Source organism: Sesamum indicum, linkage group LG2 (assembly GCF_000512975.1).
Source record: "Sesamum indicum cultivar Zhongzhi No. 13 linkage group LG2, S_indicum_v1.0, whole genome shotgun sequence".
Taxonomy (NCBI): Eukaryota; Viridiplantae; Streptophyta; class Magnoliopsida; order Lamiales; family Pedaliaceae; genus Sesamum; species Sesamum indicum.
In genome coordinates, this window is record NC_026146.1 from 4653485 (window position 1) to 4670209 (window position 16725).

The 16725-nt window shown below is 33.3% G+C and overlaps 5 protein-coding genes and 1 long non-coding RNA gene across 6 annotated transcripts in view; 5 read left to right on the top strand and 1 right to left on the bottom strand.

The window, feature by feature from the left end:
• Window positions 1706–2833, top strand: LOC105155442. Its single transcript, XM_020691901.1, has 4 exons — window positions 1706–2041; window positions 2132–2200; window positions 2307–2386; window positions 2478–2833. Exons 1-4 carry the CDS (start codon window positions 1854–1856, stop codon window positions 2687–2689), a joined length of 549 nt encoding a protein of 182 aa, XP_020547560.1. The 5' UTR covers window positions 1706–1853; the 3' UTR covers window positions 2690–2833.
• LOC105155443 lies at window positions 6143–7989 on the top strand. The gene is made up of 5 exons (XM_011071318.2): window positions 6143–6440; window positions 6595–6663; window positions 6756–6835; window positions 6973–7175; window positions 7732–7989. The coding sequence occupies exons 1-5, from the start codon at window positions 6265–6267 to the stop codon at window positions 7816–7818; spliced, it is 615 nt and encodes a 204-aa protein (XP_011069620.1). The 5' UTR covers window positions 6143–6264; the 3' UTR covers window positions 7819–7989.
• LOC105155444 lies at window positions 8762–10083 on the top strand (the record flags this gene model as incomplete). Its single annotated transcript, XM_011071319.2, is given in 4 exon segments — window positions 8762–9299; window positions 9443–9511; window positions 9684–9757; window positions 10018–10083. Coding segments are annotated over 4 exon segments (397 nt in total), but the record flags the coding sequence as incomplete, so codon positions are not given.
• On the top strand, window positions 10102–15936 carry LOC110011572. The gene is made up of 2 exons (XR_002286595.1): window positions 10102–10212; window positions 15866–15936. It is a non-coding gene; the product is annotated as an uncharacterized LOC110011572 (long non-coding RNA).
• Window positions 11850–13997, top strand: LOC105155446 (probable transcription factor At1g11510). Its single transcript, XM_020691902.1, has 2 exons — window positions 11850–12721; window positions 13512–13997. The coding sequence occupies exons 1-2, from the start codon at window positions 12366–12368 to the stop codon at window positions 13612–13614; spliced, it is 459 nt and encodes a 152-aa protein (XP_020547561.1). The 5' UTR covers window positions 11850–12365; the 3' UTR covers window positions 13615–13997.
• LOC105155447 (probable indole-3-pyruvate monooxygenase YUCCA11) overlaps window positions 16125–16725 on the bottom strand; it is a 2115-nt gene continuing 1514 nt past the window's right edge. The window contains exon 4 of the mRNA XM_011071321.2: window positions 16125–16193. Coding sequence (XP_011069623.2) covers window positions 16125–16193 — 69 coding nt within the window. The remainder of the gene's footprint in view (window positions 16194–16725) is intronic.

The window sequence follows — 16725 nt, forward strand, 5'->3', positions numbered from 1 at the left end:
GGCGTGCGTATCCACCGTCGATCATATATTAATATCGCTATGTCCAATTCGCCTATATGACAGTAATATGACATCAGAACTGTACGTCTTTTTGCAGTAATGTGATAGATTTAATCACCATTTTCTTACTATATACTTATTATTATTATTAAAGGATTAGTTACAGTATCAATTTTTTAGAACTAATGGAGCAGTTGCGACAACTAGTGGACATACAAATCACCTAACAACTGACGAGAAATTTTTATTCCAACTAAATCTAATATTCTAATCACATGACAGATGCATTATGAAAATATTTAAAAATGCATTTTTTAACTTTTGAGTTCTTGAAAATACTTTTGAAGTGTTTGAAATGCCTGTTTCTACTTTTGAAATGATAAAGAAAAGTTTATAAACCAAAACCTAGAAGCACCTTGAGGGTACTTTTAGTTGCTTTGATTTTTTTTTTATAAATAAATTCAACGTTATTTTTTATTATTTTACCCTTGTTATTAATAAATTTAATTTTATTATTTTTAATTTATTTTTAAAATTAATTTTGGAGTTTTCAAATAATTTAAATTTGAACAATAATTAAATTTACACTTTTATATATTTAATATTTTAAGTTTTTTATATTTTATGATTTATATCATCTAATTATATTATTTTGTTCACATATTTTGATCAATTAATAAAATAATTATTTTTTGCAATCATGTAAGTTTAATTATTGTGTATGAATGAACATTATATTACTTAGTGGGAGCATTATTAAATTAAATATATTTTTTTAAAAACATAAATATGTAATACTAATTGAAATAAAATTTATGATTTTTTGTGAAAAAATAATTATTAGTGACAAACAACAAGTGAAATAATAAGCAAAAAAATAATAAATTTTTAACATATAGGGATGAAACCGTCTTTAATCAATTAAGTTTATTTTAAAAGCGTTTTTTTCTCCAAACATATCTAATTTAGATTTTATCTGCTTTTCACTTTCTTTACAAACACTACCCACTTTTAATTCTGCACAATTTTCAACTTTTTCTACAAAAATCACTTCTTTAAAAGTAGAAGGTTTTGCAAACATTCCCTATATCGGGAAAAAAAAAAAGCAAGCATTCTTTGTGATGTTACAAATTAGTAAATTATTTCTTTATGAAGAGAAAATGGCAATTTATCCTCCTGTATTTTTTAAAATACAACAATTCATCCCTTTATATTTTTTAAAATAAAATAATGTACCCCTAAACAGAAAGGTAAAACTCATACATCTGATAGACTCAAACCATTATCCCTCGCTTTCTATGGAACTTAAATGTAAAAAGTCAATACTTGTAAAATTAATAAATATGTTATAATTTAAGTTGTAGGGAGGGAAAAAAGGGTTACAAGATGATATATAATGAAGGCGACCAATTCTTATTGAGCTATGGTTACATATGTACAAGTCAAGTAAGCATAAGGAGATAACTTCCTTGTGATGAACTGAGAAGTTATCACGAAACCAACCAACCCACCCCAAAAATATATATATATATATAAGTACAAATATATATACGACCAAGTTGGTACTACTTACATAAAATGAAAAGTCAACTAGTTGTGAAGAATAGTCAATATGTAGGCAAATGTAATGTGTTGAATATTAAGCGTGTCTGCTGCTAGCACTTTTATCCAAGCATTTCTTCTTCCTATATATTCCTAAAAAACTTGTATACGACGTACTTCTTCTGATTACTGATAACAACTTGCGATATTCTTTTACAAACTTCTTGTACGTACGTATAACCCTTTGCCTGCGTGTATATTCTCATTCTTCGTTCTAAATTGAATCCTAGATTTTCGCTAAAACATCGATCATGTCCCTCACAGCCAAATCTATTACAACTAGTGACTTTTTGCCTAGCCTCGATGTCAAGCCTTCCCGCAGGTTTCAAGTCCGTATATCCTTAATTTCTTCTTCAAACTATGCGACTTTCAATAATTCAGATCAAAGCGTTTGCTGGGGCAAAACTAGAAACACTCGAAAGGATGAGAAAAGTACGAGGTATGAACGTAGTCACGTAAACTGCAATAGAGTTGCAAGAAAAACGTATGTTATGTGTTTTGCTTATACTTGTTGATTAATATTTTTCAGGAGATTTCATGTATGCAACGTAGTTCAACCCGGAGCTCCGCCGCCATCTGAGCCTCCTTTCAACTTCATGTAAGAATCGAAATTAATCAATAATTAGTTGGAATTTGATCATTTCTTCCATCAGCATCTCATCTTTTAAGGTTTGTGGATTATTAATGGTTTAAGAATATTGCAGAAGTTGGATTTTGGGAGTTGCAATAACAGTAGTTCTACCCTTCTTCAGTGGAAAATGGGCCTCTCTTCTCAAACTCAAAAGTAAGCTTCACATACATACAACTAATTAGCAGCTTCTGCTTCAATTTTTTCATCATTTTTTGACTAATTTTATACCTACTTTGATGTTCAGATGAAGTAGAGACGGCAGTGGAGACGGTAGAAGAAATAGTGGAGGCGGTGGAGAAGGTGGCAGAGGGGGTGGAAAAAGTGGCCGAGGACATCGCCGACGACCTCCCAGAAGGTGGAAGACTCAGAAAAGCCGTGGATTTTGTTGAAAGTGTGGCTGAAAGAGCATCCAAGGACGCTCATCTAGTCGGCGATTTTATCGACAAGGTATATTAATTTATATTTATATATTTAGCTAATTAATTAAATTAAATACTTCACTCCTCATATAGTACAAATTACATTACTTAGATATTGATTCAAAATTGATAATTATATTAACTTGAAATATATATATATATATATATATTTATTTGTAATAAAATGAATCAAGAAAATATTGATGACTACGCACACAAACATCATTAGAGATTGATCCAAAATTAATTAATTGAAATGTATAGTGATCATATTACAACCAAAGTTGTTAAGGTAATAGTCCGAATTGTCGGATTGTCCCTAAAACAGATACAATACAATTGATGTAACAAGATAGTGTATAAGAACATTTCTTTATTATTTTCAATCCATACCTAAAAATTTGTGATTAATTCGATTCGAGCACACGACACGAGCATTAAACTATTTTCTTGAAAATATTCTAGTGGGAAAGGAGTTTCAGTCGCACATCTATGTGTGTATTATATACTATTCAAAATTTTAAATCATAATTTAATTTGATTATAATTTTTAAATTTAAAAAGAATACGTATCAATCATTTATTAGATCTGATACTAATACTAGACATAAAAATGTAATAGAAGATTGGACATTATTATTTAGGGCGGGCTTACCTAAATCTGATTTAATTACTAGTACTTAGTAATTAAAATTTTGTTTGGTTCAACAGGGAAAAAGAATTAGGCCGGAAATTGAGGGAGATATGCATAATTTTTTGCTTTATATAGGGAGATATAATATTTTTCTTCTAAAATATCTACTATATTAATTCCAATGATAAAAATTTTAATATTTTTTCTTATTTGGTAAACTAATATTGAAGGGGAAATTTCAAAACATTTTTAGCGATTAATTATTTTTATTTTGTTGTTAGATAATAGAGAAAATAAGTTACCCTCAAAATAATTTTAAAGAGATAATCACACTCTCCTCTCCTGAAATTTTGTGTAATTATACATAGATCCCCTGTTATTTGAAAAATTACATCTAGCATTTCTGAAATTTGCTTTCATCTAGCAGATATGTTACCCAATTAGTCAAAATTCATTGAATTTGTTGATATTAACAAAAAAATTGAATGAAAATTTATATTTATCCTTGATTGACTTAAAACTGACTTATTAAGGTGTTAAATATAATTTATCAAATTTCAGAAGGTTTATATATAATTACACCAAAGTACAAAGAAAGAAAGTATAATTACCCAATTTTAAATTATTCAGAATAAAGTTCATATTCAAACATTGTATGGTAAGTGAAAAGCAAAAGTAAAAATAACATTATTTTATTTTTTGACTTTTATAAGATAACTGGAAAAGAACGATAAAAGGCGATGATTTCTATACTTATAAAAGGGGCACCATTCTACTTGTTTGGAGACACACATATTCAAATATAATACATGCAACTATAAGAGAGAGTTATATTAGTTGTTGGTAGGTGCTCTTCTTTTGTTGAGGTTTGGGCTCAACTACTTATCCAAAGTGATTTAAAGTCATACGACGTTGTAAGGCTATTGTATCCTGGAGGGAACAAGTTAAGAGTGATACTGTTTGATCAATGGAAAATTTGTTGCAGTGGGCTTGAGTTTCCTTAAAAGATATTCACGCCCCAACCTAAAGATTTATTTTTATATTTTTACCTGTAAATTGTTATTTCTACTACATATGCTAGAGTAATAAATATTAAAATGAGGATTTCTGTGGTTTGGACTTTAATTATGCTTCAGAATTTTTATCCCAAAACTGATTTATAAAGGGTTAATTAATTTCATATATATATATATGTATATTCTATTTTACTTTCTTTTTATTTATTTCCTTAATTTTTTTATATATTTATTTTTAATCTCAATTACACCCCACTTTACTGTGCAATGGGGGTGAGGAGTTGCGCGTAAACCTGGATTTGGACTCAAGATGCTCTCTTTCAAAGAGGTAGTGATACCAACTTACCCAATGGTTGACAGTTAATTAAGTCCGGTATTTTTTAAAGTCGTCTATAATTAATTTGATTTTTAAGAAAAATATTTTGATAGTTTGAAATTTACGGACATATTACTGTTACTATATTCAATATGTAATACATTAATATTTTTAAATTAATAACAAGTTCAAAATAAATAAAAAATTATTAAAAATAAATGAAATACGTATATTTATAAAATTCGGACTGCAGAAGCAGATAAAAGGGTCTGGAATATTCTGCGGTGGCTGGAAGAGCCTCCAGATAAGGCCAATTATGTATTCCGATAAAGCAGCCAGCTGCAAACGACCACGCATAAATATCTGTCTTCCAATATTTTCTGAAAATTACACCATAATTTTTCACAAATTTCCACACCCATCCTTGTCTTTTTAGGGTAAAAGCAGCCACCCAGATTTGAAATTTTTAGGTACACACCAACCAACGTCAACCACCAATAACAGCTTCCGATGATAACCTTCATGGTTGAAACATGTTTAACTATATTTTCACGTGATCCAATATGGTTAGATTCTGTATTATTTTTATTTTTATTAATTCTATACAACAACGTTAGAGGTTTGTTGAATTTTTTCTGCGAATGCAAATATATTATTGGATGCAAGAAGTGCTTTCAAACCATCAGATACATTTTGAAATTTAATTATGACCAATTTATCGAAAAAAAAGTATCCACTATGGAGGCGGGGTATTTCAACAATTATACAGGAAATTGTTTTTATTTCGCCCCATAATTTGAATTTAGTATATTTTCATTTCATCTCTGAAATTTTATATAGCTCCTTTGTTTTATTTAATTAAAAATTGAATGTGTATAGGGGATTTGAATCGGACCTCAACATGTTCATTAATTAATTAATTTCTAGGTCGTGAAGTAGCTAAAGGATTAAATATATGTAATCCTTAATAATATATGGATAAGTTACAATGATTTCATAGATATTGATAATTATTAGTTAATACTTATATAAAATAAGATTAGAAAAATTATAATTTTAGTCCAATAACTTAATTTGGGTGGTATTTTTTTTGCTGCACGAATTATTTTTCATAATTTATCCTGTAACTTAAAATTTTGGCAAACATTTTAGTTTTTTTCTAGCTAATTAAATTCTAATTTTAGTCCAATAAATCAATTCGTGCAAAATCAGAAATAACGCCGCTTCTATTAAATTACAGGACTAAAATTATATTTTTCTTAATAAGGTTATTCTAATTAGCAATTTGCCCCTTTTATGTATTAAGTACAATTTAATAAATAACTAGCAAGTTACTCCCTTTGTCCATGACCTGACCTATTCCACGATAACGTTTGATTTGTAATTGTTCTAACATACACAATAAAACTTAGCAGCCAGCAACATAGCTTTTTTCAAACTTACAACTTTATTTCTCCTTTGTCCCTCCCTCTGCGTGTCTTCCAATTAACACGTTTGTTTCTCCCAAATTTCTCTATAAATATATCTTACACAAATTCATTTATTACTACAACCCTTGTTTACTACTTGTACTACAGCTACATCTATATATTTTGATCAGCGAAACGTACAATATATTGTAATTCAATATTGACCGTTGATCAGTTATGTCGTCTGCAACTAAATTCATGATCACGTCGATCACAAAATATTATGCGTCTCGTGTTCTTGCTTCAAACAGTGCTAAACGACTCAAACATCAAAGCGTTACTCAGAGCTTGGGATATCGGTATCTTAGCAGCTACAGCAGAAGGCAAAACTACAACAACAGTACCCTTAGAAGGTACGTAGTTAATTATATATAAACCCTAATTTCCTTTTTGTGCAATTAATTTGATTTTTGCTTTACTACTCTTTTTGGTGATTAGATTTTCGGAAATCTCGTTATATTTTCTCAATATCGTCTTAATTATAATTATTGTTTTTGAATTTTTCAGAAATTTTTCAGTCTACAATAGTGTTCAACCAGGTGCTCCATTGCCTCCTCAGCCTCCCTCTTCATCTTTGTATGTATTTGTCAGCAATTTTATTTCGTTAATAAAAAGTCATTGAATATTAAATAATCTAAATGAATATATTTAATTATATGTACATGCAGGAGTTGGATTCTTGGGATAGTGCTAACAATTATTTTACCTTTCGTGGGCAACAAATGGGGACCATTGCTCAAATTCAAAAGTAAGACTAATTCCAAATATTTAAATTATATATTATAGGATATGTACATCTTCATTACTTTTAAATTAAATTTACATAAATACTATTTTTATACATATTTAATAAATTAGGTATGTCCTATTTCTGAATATTCATAGCGGAAGTTGATACCGCGATTGAGACAATAGAAGAAATAGTGGAAGTGGTTGAAAAGGTGGCAGAGGTGGTCGACAAGGTGGCCGAGGATATCTCCGGTGACCTCCCGGACGACGGAAAACTCAAGAAAGTGGTGGATGCTGTGGAGGATGTGGCTGAGAAAACAGCTCAAGATGCTCGTACGGTTGGGGATGCTATTGACAAGGTAATATATGTTCACAAATTCAACTAAACCTATATCATCTATTTTGCTTTGTTGCATAAAACTAATAAGATTAATAATTAATTAAGAGTTTAAGTAATGTGCATACGTAACGTATTTTGGGTAATTAAATTAATGCGACGGAATCAGTCATTAGATTAATTAATCAACAAGACAAGTTTCATGCCTTGTTGTATTAAAAAGTGATTTAGTCAATTATTTGACTTTTGATTTAGTCAATTATCATAAGACAAGATCTACATTATCACATAATTCTATCCTTTCCGCGTTGTGTGGTACACGCATGCTCGATCGAATTTCAAAATACACTCGATGTGTTATGATTGCATAAATTAATATATAAAAATTTGAAAATGTTTAAACTTGTACGATGCAACTTTTAGTTTATCGAATAAAAATAATCGAGTCTACTGGATGTAAAATTACCAAAAATTTGTATTATTAACTAATGAAAATCAGCTCATTTTGGTGTATATATGTAGGTAGGCAGAAATTTAACTAAATGTTGATATATTTGAAAATTTCACTCATCTTTCAGTTTCAAGACGTGGAAGAGAAGGTGGAAAACATTGTTGAAACTCTGAGTGACGAAGCCGATCAGCATTCCGCCCCAGGGAAATTATGATTACACCAATTGATTTATATATGGAATTAATGGATAGGGGTCGAATTATAACTAATGTCCCTGTAAAAAAAATTAATTTCTTTATTGTATATAATTCGATATATATTATTTTTTTTCAAGTGTAATTAACATCCAACAAAAATAGCATTTGCCGAGAATTCTGTCATTAAATTAATTTGGCCATTTTTTTTTACTATATGAAAAAATAATAGTAATTTTATTTTGTATTTTTGTTAAAATGAAACATTTTATCTCCATGTTTAAGAAGGTAAATTGCTTCATTTTGAAAATATAAGGAGGTAAATTGCTGTATTTTTAAAAATATATAAAAGTAAATTACTCTTTTTTTTCATAGGGATGTAATTTGGTTATTTGCAATATCACAGAGAGGTTGCTTGCATGTTTTTCTCAATTAATTATTATTAGTTTATAGTAAAACATCATGATACGTTTATGAATTAAAACAAGTAATGTAAAAGAAATTCATCCTTCCTCAAAATTAACATATCCCAAGGTACAATTACATAAATTATATAAACTTATAAAGACACCAATTAACATGTGTAACACGTAATTGCTTGTTCTCATAATATAACTATTGTATAAAAAGGTATTCAAGTTCTGACAAAACATTATCGCATTTTTTTCGTTTACACTCACAGCATATATATATATATATATATATATATAATGCAAAACTAATGTATGTACAACTGAGATAAATACATACTTTTATGTAACTTTCTAAGACAAAAAAGTGATACAAGATTCAGTACTACAACTCTTCAATAGCCGCCCACGAAATTGCTAAGAAAAATGAATCTGCATCTCCCGTCTTTAGAAAATTTTTGTTCGAATCAAGTTTAGACAAATCAAATCAATCAAAAAACAAGTGTAATATATTTTATTGTTAAAATGTGATTAATCACTTTTTTTAAATAGTACAATAATCACAAGACAAGAGTATTACACTTTACTGTATAATTTATTTCGGTCAAACCAATCCTTCTCATCATCCGAATATTCAAAGTTAAACATTTTACAATATTAGTGGACCACGTACCTACCTACGCAACATTCTGGGAATTCTGTCCTTTAATTTTTTGGCATCTTTTTCCCACATTTCCACCAACACTACCTTCCTATAAAAATCTAGACTTTTGGGGTAGTTGAGAATAGCACAGCCCCAATAGTCACTTCCTGCAATAAACCCTTTTATATCACAATCCTACTTCAAATTCATCATCAGTTCATAATCCATACAACACAGATATTAGTGCAGAAATCATAGACATGCTCCAAATCAGACATATTTCAAGTCATTCTACCTTGACTGGCCACCAACGTCATACCTCTCATCAAATTCTTCCCCATAATTCTTCCTCAAACCTGCCTATCCTCAACCTATACGAAAACCAACAATTCCAAACTCTGAGGAGTACGTATGCAAGACGACTGCGAAATTATGGCAACATTAGAAGGTAATTTATTAGCATACCTTTCATTGTTAGATAGATAAAGATCGACTGTAAGTAACGTGGACGATCTTATTTCTACCAACCTTAATTACTATGTCATAGTTTTTATGCTAATTTCGAAAGTCTAAAGGATCATTTCGTTTCAGGGACTTTGCAGTCCGCAGCAGTGTGGAACCGGGAGTTCCACCACCTACCGGCCCGCCTCCAAACATTTTGTGAGTCAATTAAATTCGTCTAATTTTTTTTTTCATTTTAATCAAAAAAAATTATAACCTTATTAGAGAATCCTGGGATTTTCTTTATTTTTCCATCCCGGATTTTATTTTTATTTTTTTTCTTATGCAATTTGTTCTATAATTCTTATTTTGCCTTTTTTTGATTGGACAGAAGCTGGATCGTGGGAGTAGCTATAGCAATAGTGGTGCCTTTTATCAATTACAAATGGGGGCCATCACTGAAAAGTGAGCTGTTCAGATTTTTTGTTGCAACTTGCAAGTCCTTTTTCGTTCAATATATACATATTACGTGTGTAAAAACTATATATATTTTATTTTTAAAAAATAAATTTTATAGACGTGATACGTGTATATTAAATAGAGTAGAAAATGAAAAAGAGTTTGCGACAAAAATTTCGAATTGAAAAACGAAAATATATGTAATTAACGTTTAAGTATCAAATAATTGTTTAATTTTATTTTCCTAAAATATGTAATTAATTCAGATAAAATCGAAACCGCGATGAAGATGACGGAAGAGGTGGTGGAGGCGGTGGAGAAAGTGGCGGGGGGGGGGGGGGAAAGGGGGGGCCGACGACCTTCCGGAAGGCGGAAAACTGAGAAACGCTGTGGATTTTGTGGAAAAAGTGGCTGAAAGAGCAGCAAGGGATGCTGGAGCAGTTGACGACTTTATTGATAAGGTAATTTTGTCTTCACCTAATATTTTTTTCTCCACGCTTTTTAGTATTAAGACATCTTGAAATTCTGTCCAGTAGTAGCCAATTAATTCTTGTTTTCATGCATAGATATAATGTACAGCTTTCCGAACACGCAGTGTTCACAATGACCCACCTCTACCGATTTTAACTCGGGCATCCGTCCTTTCGACTTCAGCACGTTCATTCCTTTCTCGCTCATGTGGCCCAAGCGATTATGCCACAGGTTAGCCTGCGATACAGTTCCTGGAAAGGGGATGTTTGAACTGGATCCTCCCGCCATGTAGAGCGTTCCCGACTTTAGTCCTCGTGCCAAAGTCATTGCTCCCCGACTGATCTTCCACTTTGCGTCTCCAAACGTCGTGTGGAATCCATCACTGTCCAGCTGTCCGACTGAGATCAAGTTCCTCTTCAGTCCTGGTATTTGTCTCACATCATGTAGGGTCCAGCATGACCCATTCGTTGATTTGATCCGCACATGTCTCTTTCCTACAATCTTGAGGGGTTTGTTATCTGCAAGATAAACTAAGCCAAAATCACCTGAGGTGTATGGCTCCATGATGTCTTTGTTGCTGCATGAGTGGAATGAGGCCCCTGAATCCACGACCCAATCATCGGAAGAACTGCTCACACTCAACAACAGTGCATCCTTGATCTCTTCCGTCGCGACATTCGCTGTCCGACCCTCCTTTTCCTTCTTTGGCGCCCGGCATTCGCTTTTTATGTGTCCGGGCTTCTCGCAATTCCAGCACACCATCTCCTTCTTGCCCTTGTTCTTCCCCCTGGACCTTGATCTTCCACGGTATTTACCCCGTGTGTCAGGTCTCCCTCTGGACTCTGTATGTAGTGCAGAGCCAGATGATCCACCCGTTTGCTTTCTACGGGTTTTCTCGTTCAACATCATGTCCCTGATGTTGTCGAACTTCATCTTCTCCTTCCCAAACGAAGTGCTCACCGAAGTAACAACTACATCCCAACTGTCAGGTAAAGATGAGAGCAAAATTAACGCTTTTACCTCATTGTCAAACACGATATCCACAGACGCCAGCTGTGTCATGAGTTGGTTGAAGTCATTGAGGTGATCGGCCACCGACTTCCTCTCCTCCATTTGCAACCTGAATAGTTTCTTCATCAGCATGACCTTGTTCATTGTTGAGGGTTTCTCGTACATATCGGCAAGAGTCTGTAGGATTTCCTTCGCGTTCTTTGCTCCCTTCACATAATAGGCGACATTCTGAGAGAGCGACATGATTATTGCGCTCATCGCCTTCTGATCGAGCACCTTCCATTCTTCATCACTCGTCTTCTCGGGCTTCTCTGCAAGTGGTTCGTACAGGTCCTTCCCGTACAGGTAGGCCTCAATCTGCATACGCCAAAACCCAAAGTCAGAACCATTGAACCGTTCGACTGGAATCTTTCCCTCCATCTTAACTCCTTGAACCAGGCTCTGATACCAGTTGTTAGAGAATGGACCTGGTCAAGATGGACATCCTGGAATATGAAGGCGATAAAAGACACACGAATTTGTTAACCCAGTTCGGATATAAATCCTACGTCTGGGGGCGATACCAAGCCAGGAGAAAACACTCAAAGAGGAGGAAAATTGAGGAGTACAACACACACACACCTGTATGTAAGTCTTCACCACACGTGAAAGACAACACTCACTCTCGTCTCAACTCTTTCTTTTATCTCTCGATTACACAGAGAACTTATATGTTTTTCTCTCTACTTTGCTCTACGAAACAATGTCAATAAGAGTATTTATAGCCATGACTTAGAGTCTCCAATTCAACTTGGGATTTCTAAGTTGGACCGGGTTATCTTTGACTTGACTTAGAGTCTCCAACTCATCTTGGGATTTCTAAGTTGGACCGGGTTATCCTTGACTTGACCTAGAGTCTCCAACTCAACTTGGGATTTCTAAGTTGGACCGGGTCATCCTTGACTTCTTCAACATCTTCGGCAACATGTCAAATCAATCTTCACACCTTAACACCAAGAAAGCGCAACCTCAGTCCTCCTCTAAACCCTAACTGCAGCCGCCTTCATCCTCTGATGAGGAGGAGTCTGGATCTGAATCGGAGTCAGACTCGGACGAACCAGACCCGAACGTCAAGCCCGTAGCATTCAAGCCCATGAAAAATGAACAGAAATCCAATTACGGCGCTAGGAAGTTCAGATCCAAGCCCATTGCTTCGGATCTCGTAACTCCTGCTAAATCCACCGCCGCAAAACGCCCTGCCGAAGAGAAAGAAACAGAGACTAAGGATGCTAAGAAGTCGAAGAAAAAAGCCGAGCCCGACACTTGCGAGAAAAAGTCTACTGATGATTCGAAGAAATTGCTTTTCCAAAGGCTTTGGAGTGAGGATGACGAGATTGTGATTTTGAAAGGGATGATAGATTATGTGACCAAGAAGAAGTCCGATCCGGTTACTGACTTGAATGCTTTTCATGATTTTATTAAGAAGAATTTGCATGTGGACGTGACTAGGACTCAATTTGCATGTTTTTCTCTCTACTTTGCTCTACAAAACAATGTCAATAAGAGTATTTATAGCCATGACTTAGAGTCTCCAATTCAACTTGGGATTTCTAAGTTGGACCGGGTTATCTTTGACTTGACTTAGAGTCTCCAACTCAACTTGGAATTTCTAAGTTGGACCGGGTTATCCTTGACTTGACCTAGAGTCTCCAACTCAACTTGGGATTTCTAAGTTGGACCGGGTCATCCTTGACTTCTTCAACATCTTCGGCAACATGTCAAATCAATCTTCACACCTTAACACAAGAAAGCGCCAACCTCAGTCCTCCTCTAAACCCTAACTGCAGCCGCCTTCATCCTCTGATGAGGAGGAGTCTGGATCTGAATCGGAGTCAGACTCAGACGAACCAGACCCGAACATCAAGCCCGTAGCATCCAAGCCCATGGAAAATGAACAGAAATCCAATGACGGCGCTAGGAAGTTCAGATCCAAGCCCATTGCTTCGGATCTCGTAACTCCTGCTAAATCCACCGCCGCAAAACGCCCTGCCGAAGAGAAAGAAACGGAGACTAAGGATGCTAAGAAGTCGAAGAAAAAGGCCGAGCCCGACACTTGCGAGAAAAAGTCTACTGATGATTCGAAGAAATTGCTTTTCCAAAGGCTTTGGAGTGATGATGACGAGATTGTGATTTTGAAAGGGATGATAGATTATGTGACCAAGAAGAAGTCCGATCAGGTTACTGACTTGAATGCTTTTCATGATTTTATTAAGAAGAATTTGCATGTGGACGTGACTAGGACTCAATTGCAGGATAAGATTAGGAGGCTGAGGAAGAAGTATGAGAACAATAAGAGCAAAGAGAAGGAGGGTAAGGATAGGACCTTCTCGAAGCCACATTAGCAGAAAGCTTACGAGTTGTCCAAGAAAATTTGGGGGTAATGATGTGTGATTAATGAAGTACACCAGGAAAATACCAAAAAAAAACCCTTCATTAAGGGCATTTTCATCATTTAAGTGGGAATCCGCGTCTTTTTCATCAGTCGGGTCGAACAAGACCCGACTTGGATTCATCCGCCTTTGAAGACCTGGACAATGATAGCCGTCCGATCGTGGACGCTGGCCAGCAGGATGAGGCCACGTGGTTGACAAACTCTGTCCTGTTGAGCCCTATATATAGACCCAAAACGCCGTCATTAAAGGTACCTGTTACACATTTATTGAGATCGAATCTTGAGATAGATGATGGGTGTCGAATCCACAAAAAATAATTCCTACGAACACTTTTGTAGATGTGTGAGTAGGGTCGAATCCACAGAGATTGATTTTAAATTAATTCCTTCAAAAATAAAAATAATTAAGGGGAGTTTTGATTGTGAAGAAGAATAAAACTAAAAAGCTAATAAAATTAGAAGAGATAAATTTAAGAGAAGAGTATTCCAGTTAAAGATAGGTTCACGCTTAATTCCACGACTGATCATAGATGCAAAGATAACAATTATTCATGATAGATAAATTGGTTATGGCAATTGGTACGATCTAACGACCTCACCTTTCCTTACCTTGTAGATAGTCAAGGAACGTCTGTTGACTAAATCTCTAATTAGTAAACAATCTTAGGAACATCCTCAAGATTTAATTACCGACAGCATTAAGAACTAGAAAGGCCCAATTCTAACCAATAAATTCCTATGAGGATTTATTTAAGTTAGATTGTGCGTTCCCCACAACATAATCGAAAACTTCTACATAATCAATTATGTTGTATTACCACTAGTTATTGAACTAAACAAACAATTACGAATTTGCAAGTTCAATTGGCTAGGCAAATATTCTTGACAATAAATCTGATTATTTGTAATAAAAGTACAGAGAACAACACAAATATCAATATGAATAAAAGTAGAAAGCATAAATTAAATCTCACAACTCGTTGGATTTAAGCGTTCACCAAGTCTTCAACCGGAATGAGAGATTTAGCTAGACATGCTCATGGAAGAACGCATGAAAAGCAAAATAAGAAAATATCATAAAAACGTAGAGAAATAAAGGAGTTCAAAAGTTATCTCTTAAAGTGAATTACATCACCTATTTATAATAGTTAGATACCTAGTTCTACTAGGATTAGAAGTAGATTCCTAGTTGAACTAAAAGACTTATAGAGATAAAATTATAATCCTTGTTAAACTCTTCCTTCATCAGAGGTAGTCCAAGCAGCTCCAAACTCTTGCCAAAAATTGAGTTTGAGTCTTGTTTGAATTTTCATTTTGGTGCTTTTCTTCATTTTCCATTTCTTTTATCCTAATGTTGCAAAATAATATTTAATTAGGAGCATTTTGTCACAAAATAGGCTAAAATATTATATAAAATAAGCACAAAATGCGATCCTATCAAATATCCCCCCACTTAACCCTTTGCTCGTCCTCGATGCAAAGAAATAGAGATAAAATAGTTGAAGAAGTTCATTCCAAACTTTATGTATCACAGACGAAAGTAACAAGCAAGAATCTAGTTAAGTGTTCAAAGAATGGTACATCATATGATAAAAGACAACTCAGCAAGCTTCAAACAAGTTTTCACAAGATGATTTTCATAAAAAACTAAACATGGGAAACAAGTGGACTATGCTCTCATATCTCTCAATCTCTCAAGTGTTTTTGGTTGAGTGTTTCGCTCAAATGCTTGTTACTATAATTTAAAAATCATAATCAAACAAAATTAATGAAAAAATTTAACAGGTTAATAAAAAATCATAGTTTTATTTATGGCCAGAACATTTATCGTATTTTTAGATGTAGTTAATATTTTAATATCACTTGAAAAAATAAAATCTAATAGCGGTTGCGTTGCCGTAAATTGGTCACGATTTTTCATCATGATAAACTTGTGATTTAAATATTAGTAATAATAAAGCTTCAGTTTTCTTAAGATTTTAATAATATAGTATATTATAAGCAAGGTATTACTGTGATCCTGTTGGTAGTAATTAATTAAGCTTAATTACTTGTATATAATAAGGTTTTAATATGTTATTTTCATTTTTTATATACAAGTATCATTTATTTTTTATTAATTTTATCTATGTCTCATTATTTCATTTCATCTATATATTGTGATTATTCTGAAACAGACATGTATTGAGTGGTAAATGCAGGTTCAAGAAGAGCAGGAAAAGGCAGAATCGTTGGTCGAATCTCTCAAGGATGAATCAGAGAACCCTCCAAAGGAATCAAAAGATCAAAATTTAAACAAATAGGCAGCATTAATTAGGACGTGGCGTGCAACTATAGAATAAATGATGACATTATAGTTTAGTTTGAGGGCTTAATTGGTCTTCTAATTATATTCATTTTCCATTTTAGTCTTTTTTACTTGTTAGAGTTTTAAAATGGTCCTCTAAGTTTTTTAATTACTCAATTTTGGGACAATACTCGTTGGAATTTGGCTACTTTCCAGCAAGGTTGGCCAAATGCCGACCAACACTGTCCCAAAATTGAATAATTAAAAAAAATTAGAAGATCATTTTAAAATCCTAACAAGTTTATTTTGAGTGTAGTAGGACTAAAATAATTTCGGTTTGGTATATATATAGTTAGGTAACCAATCACTTATTACAATTTGATCTCATCAAAATAATTTTATAAATTAAATTTATTTTAATTCAAGTTCTTAAGTTATAATTAAACCTCTAAATATCTCAACTTTTAAGGGGAAAAAATAATTAAATACTGATATTCATTAATAACAGTATACATATATAAAAGAAGAGGCTGCAGTATACATTATTTCTATATATATATATATATTTTTGGTTTTTTTGTAAAGTAAAAATACAGGCTGAAATATGTGAAGGGTGCAACACTGTTTTAAGTTCACTGGATATACTGTAGGCACCTATCAATTATTGTGGCCTAAAATCGCACTTATGTCTCGCGATATAGCTTTGGCATCGTTCGATATGCCAAACAATCCGGCGCTTGCAAATCCAGCACAGTAAATCCCGTTTTCTCCTTT

Excerpts from the sequence above, each read along its gene's own strand:
- LOC105155442 (XM_020691901.1), top strand. The coding sequence starts at position 1,854 with ATGTCCCTCACAGCCAAATCTATTACAACTAGTGACTTTTTGCCTAGC. Across the intron at positions 2,042-2,131 it reads AAGGATGAGAAAAGTACGAG|GAGATTTCATGTATGCAACG; the intron begins GTATGAACGTAG and ends AATATTTTTCAG. Across the intron at positions 2,387-2,477 it reads CTCTCTTCTCAAACTCAAAA|ATGAAGTAGAGACGGCAGTG; the intron begins GTAAGCTTCACA and ends TTTGATGTTCAG.
- LOC105155443 (XM_011071318.2), top strand. The coding sequence starts at position 6,265 with ATGTCGTCTGCAACTAAATTCATGATCACGTCGATCACAAAATATTAT. Across the intron at positions 6,441-6,594 it reads AACAACAGTACCCTTAGAAG|AAATTTTTCAGTCTACAATA; the intron begins GTACGTAGTTAA and ends TGAATTTTTCAG. Across the intron at positions 6,836-6,972 it reads ACCATTGCTCAAATTCAAAA|CGGAAGTTGATACCGCGATT; the intron begins GTAAGACTAATT and ends GAATATTCATAG.
- LOC105155446 (XM_020691902.1), top strand. The coding sequence starts at position 12,366 with ATGAAAAATGAACAGAAATCCAATTACGGCGCTAGGAAGTTCAGATCC. Across the intron at positions 12,722-13,511 it reads TTGCATGTGGACGTGACTAG|GACTCAATTGCAGGATAAGA; the intron begins GACTCAATTTGC and ends GGACGTGACTAG.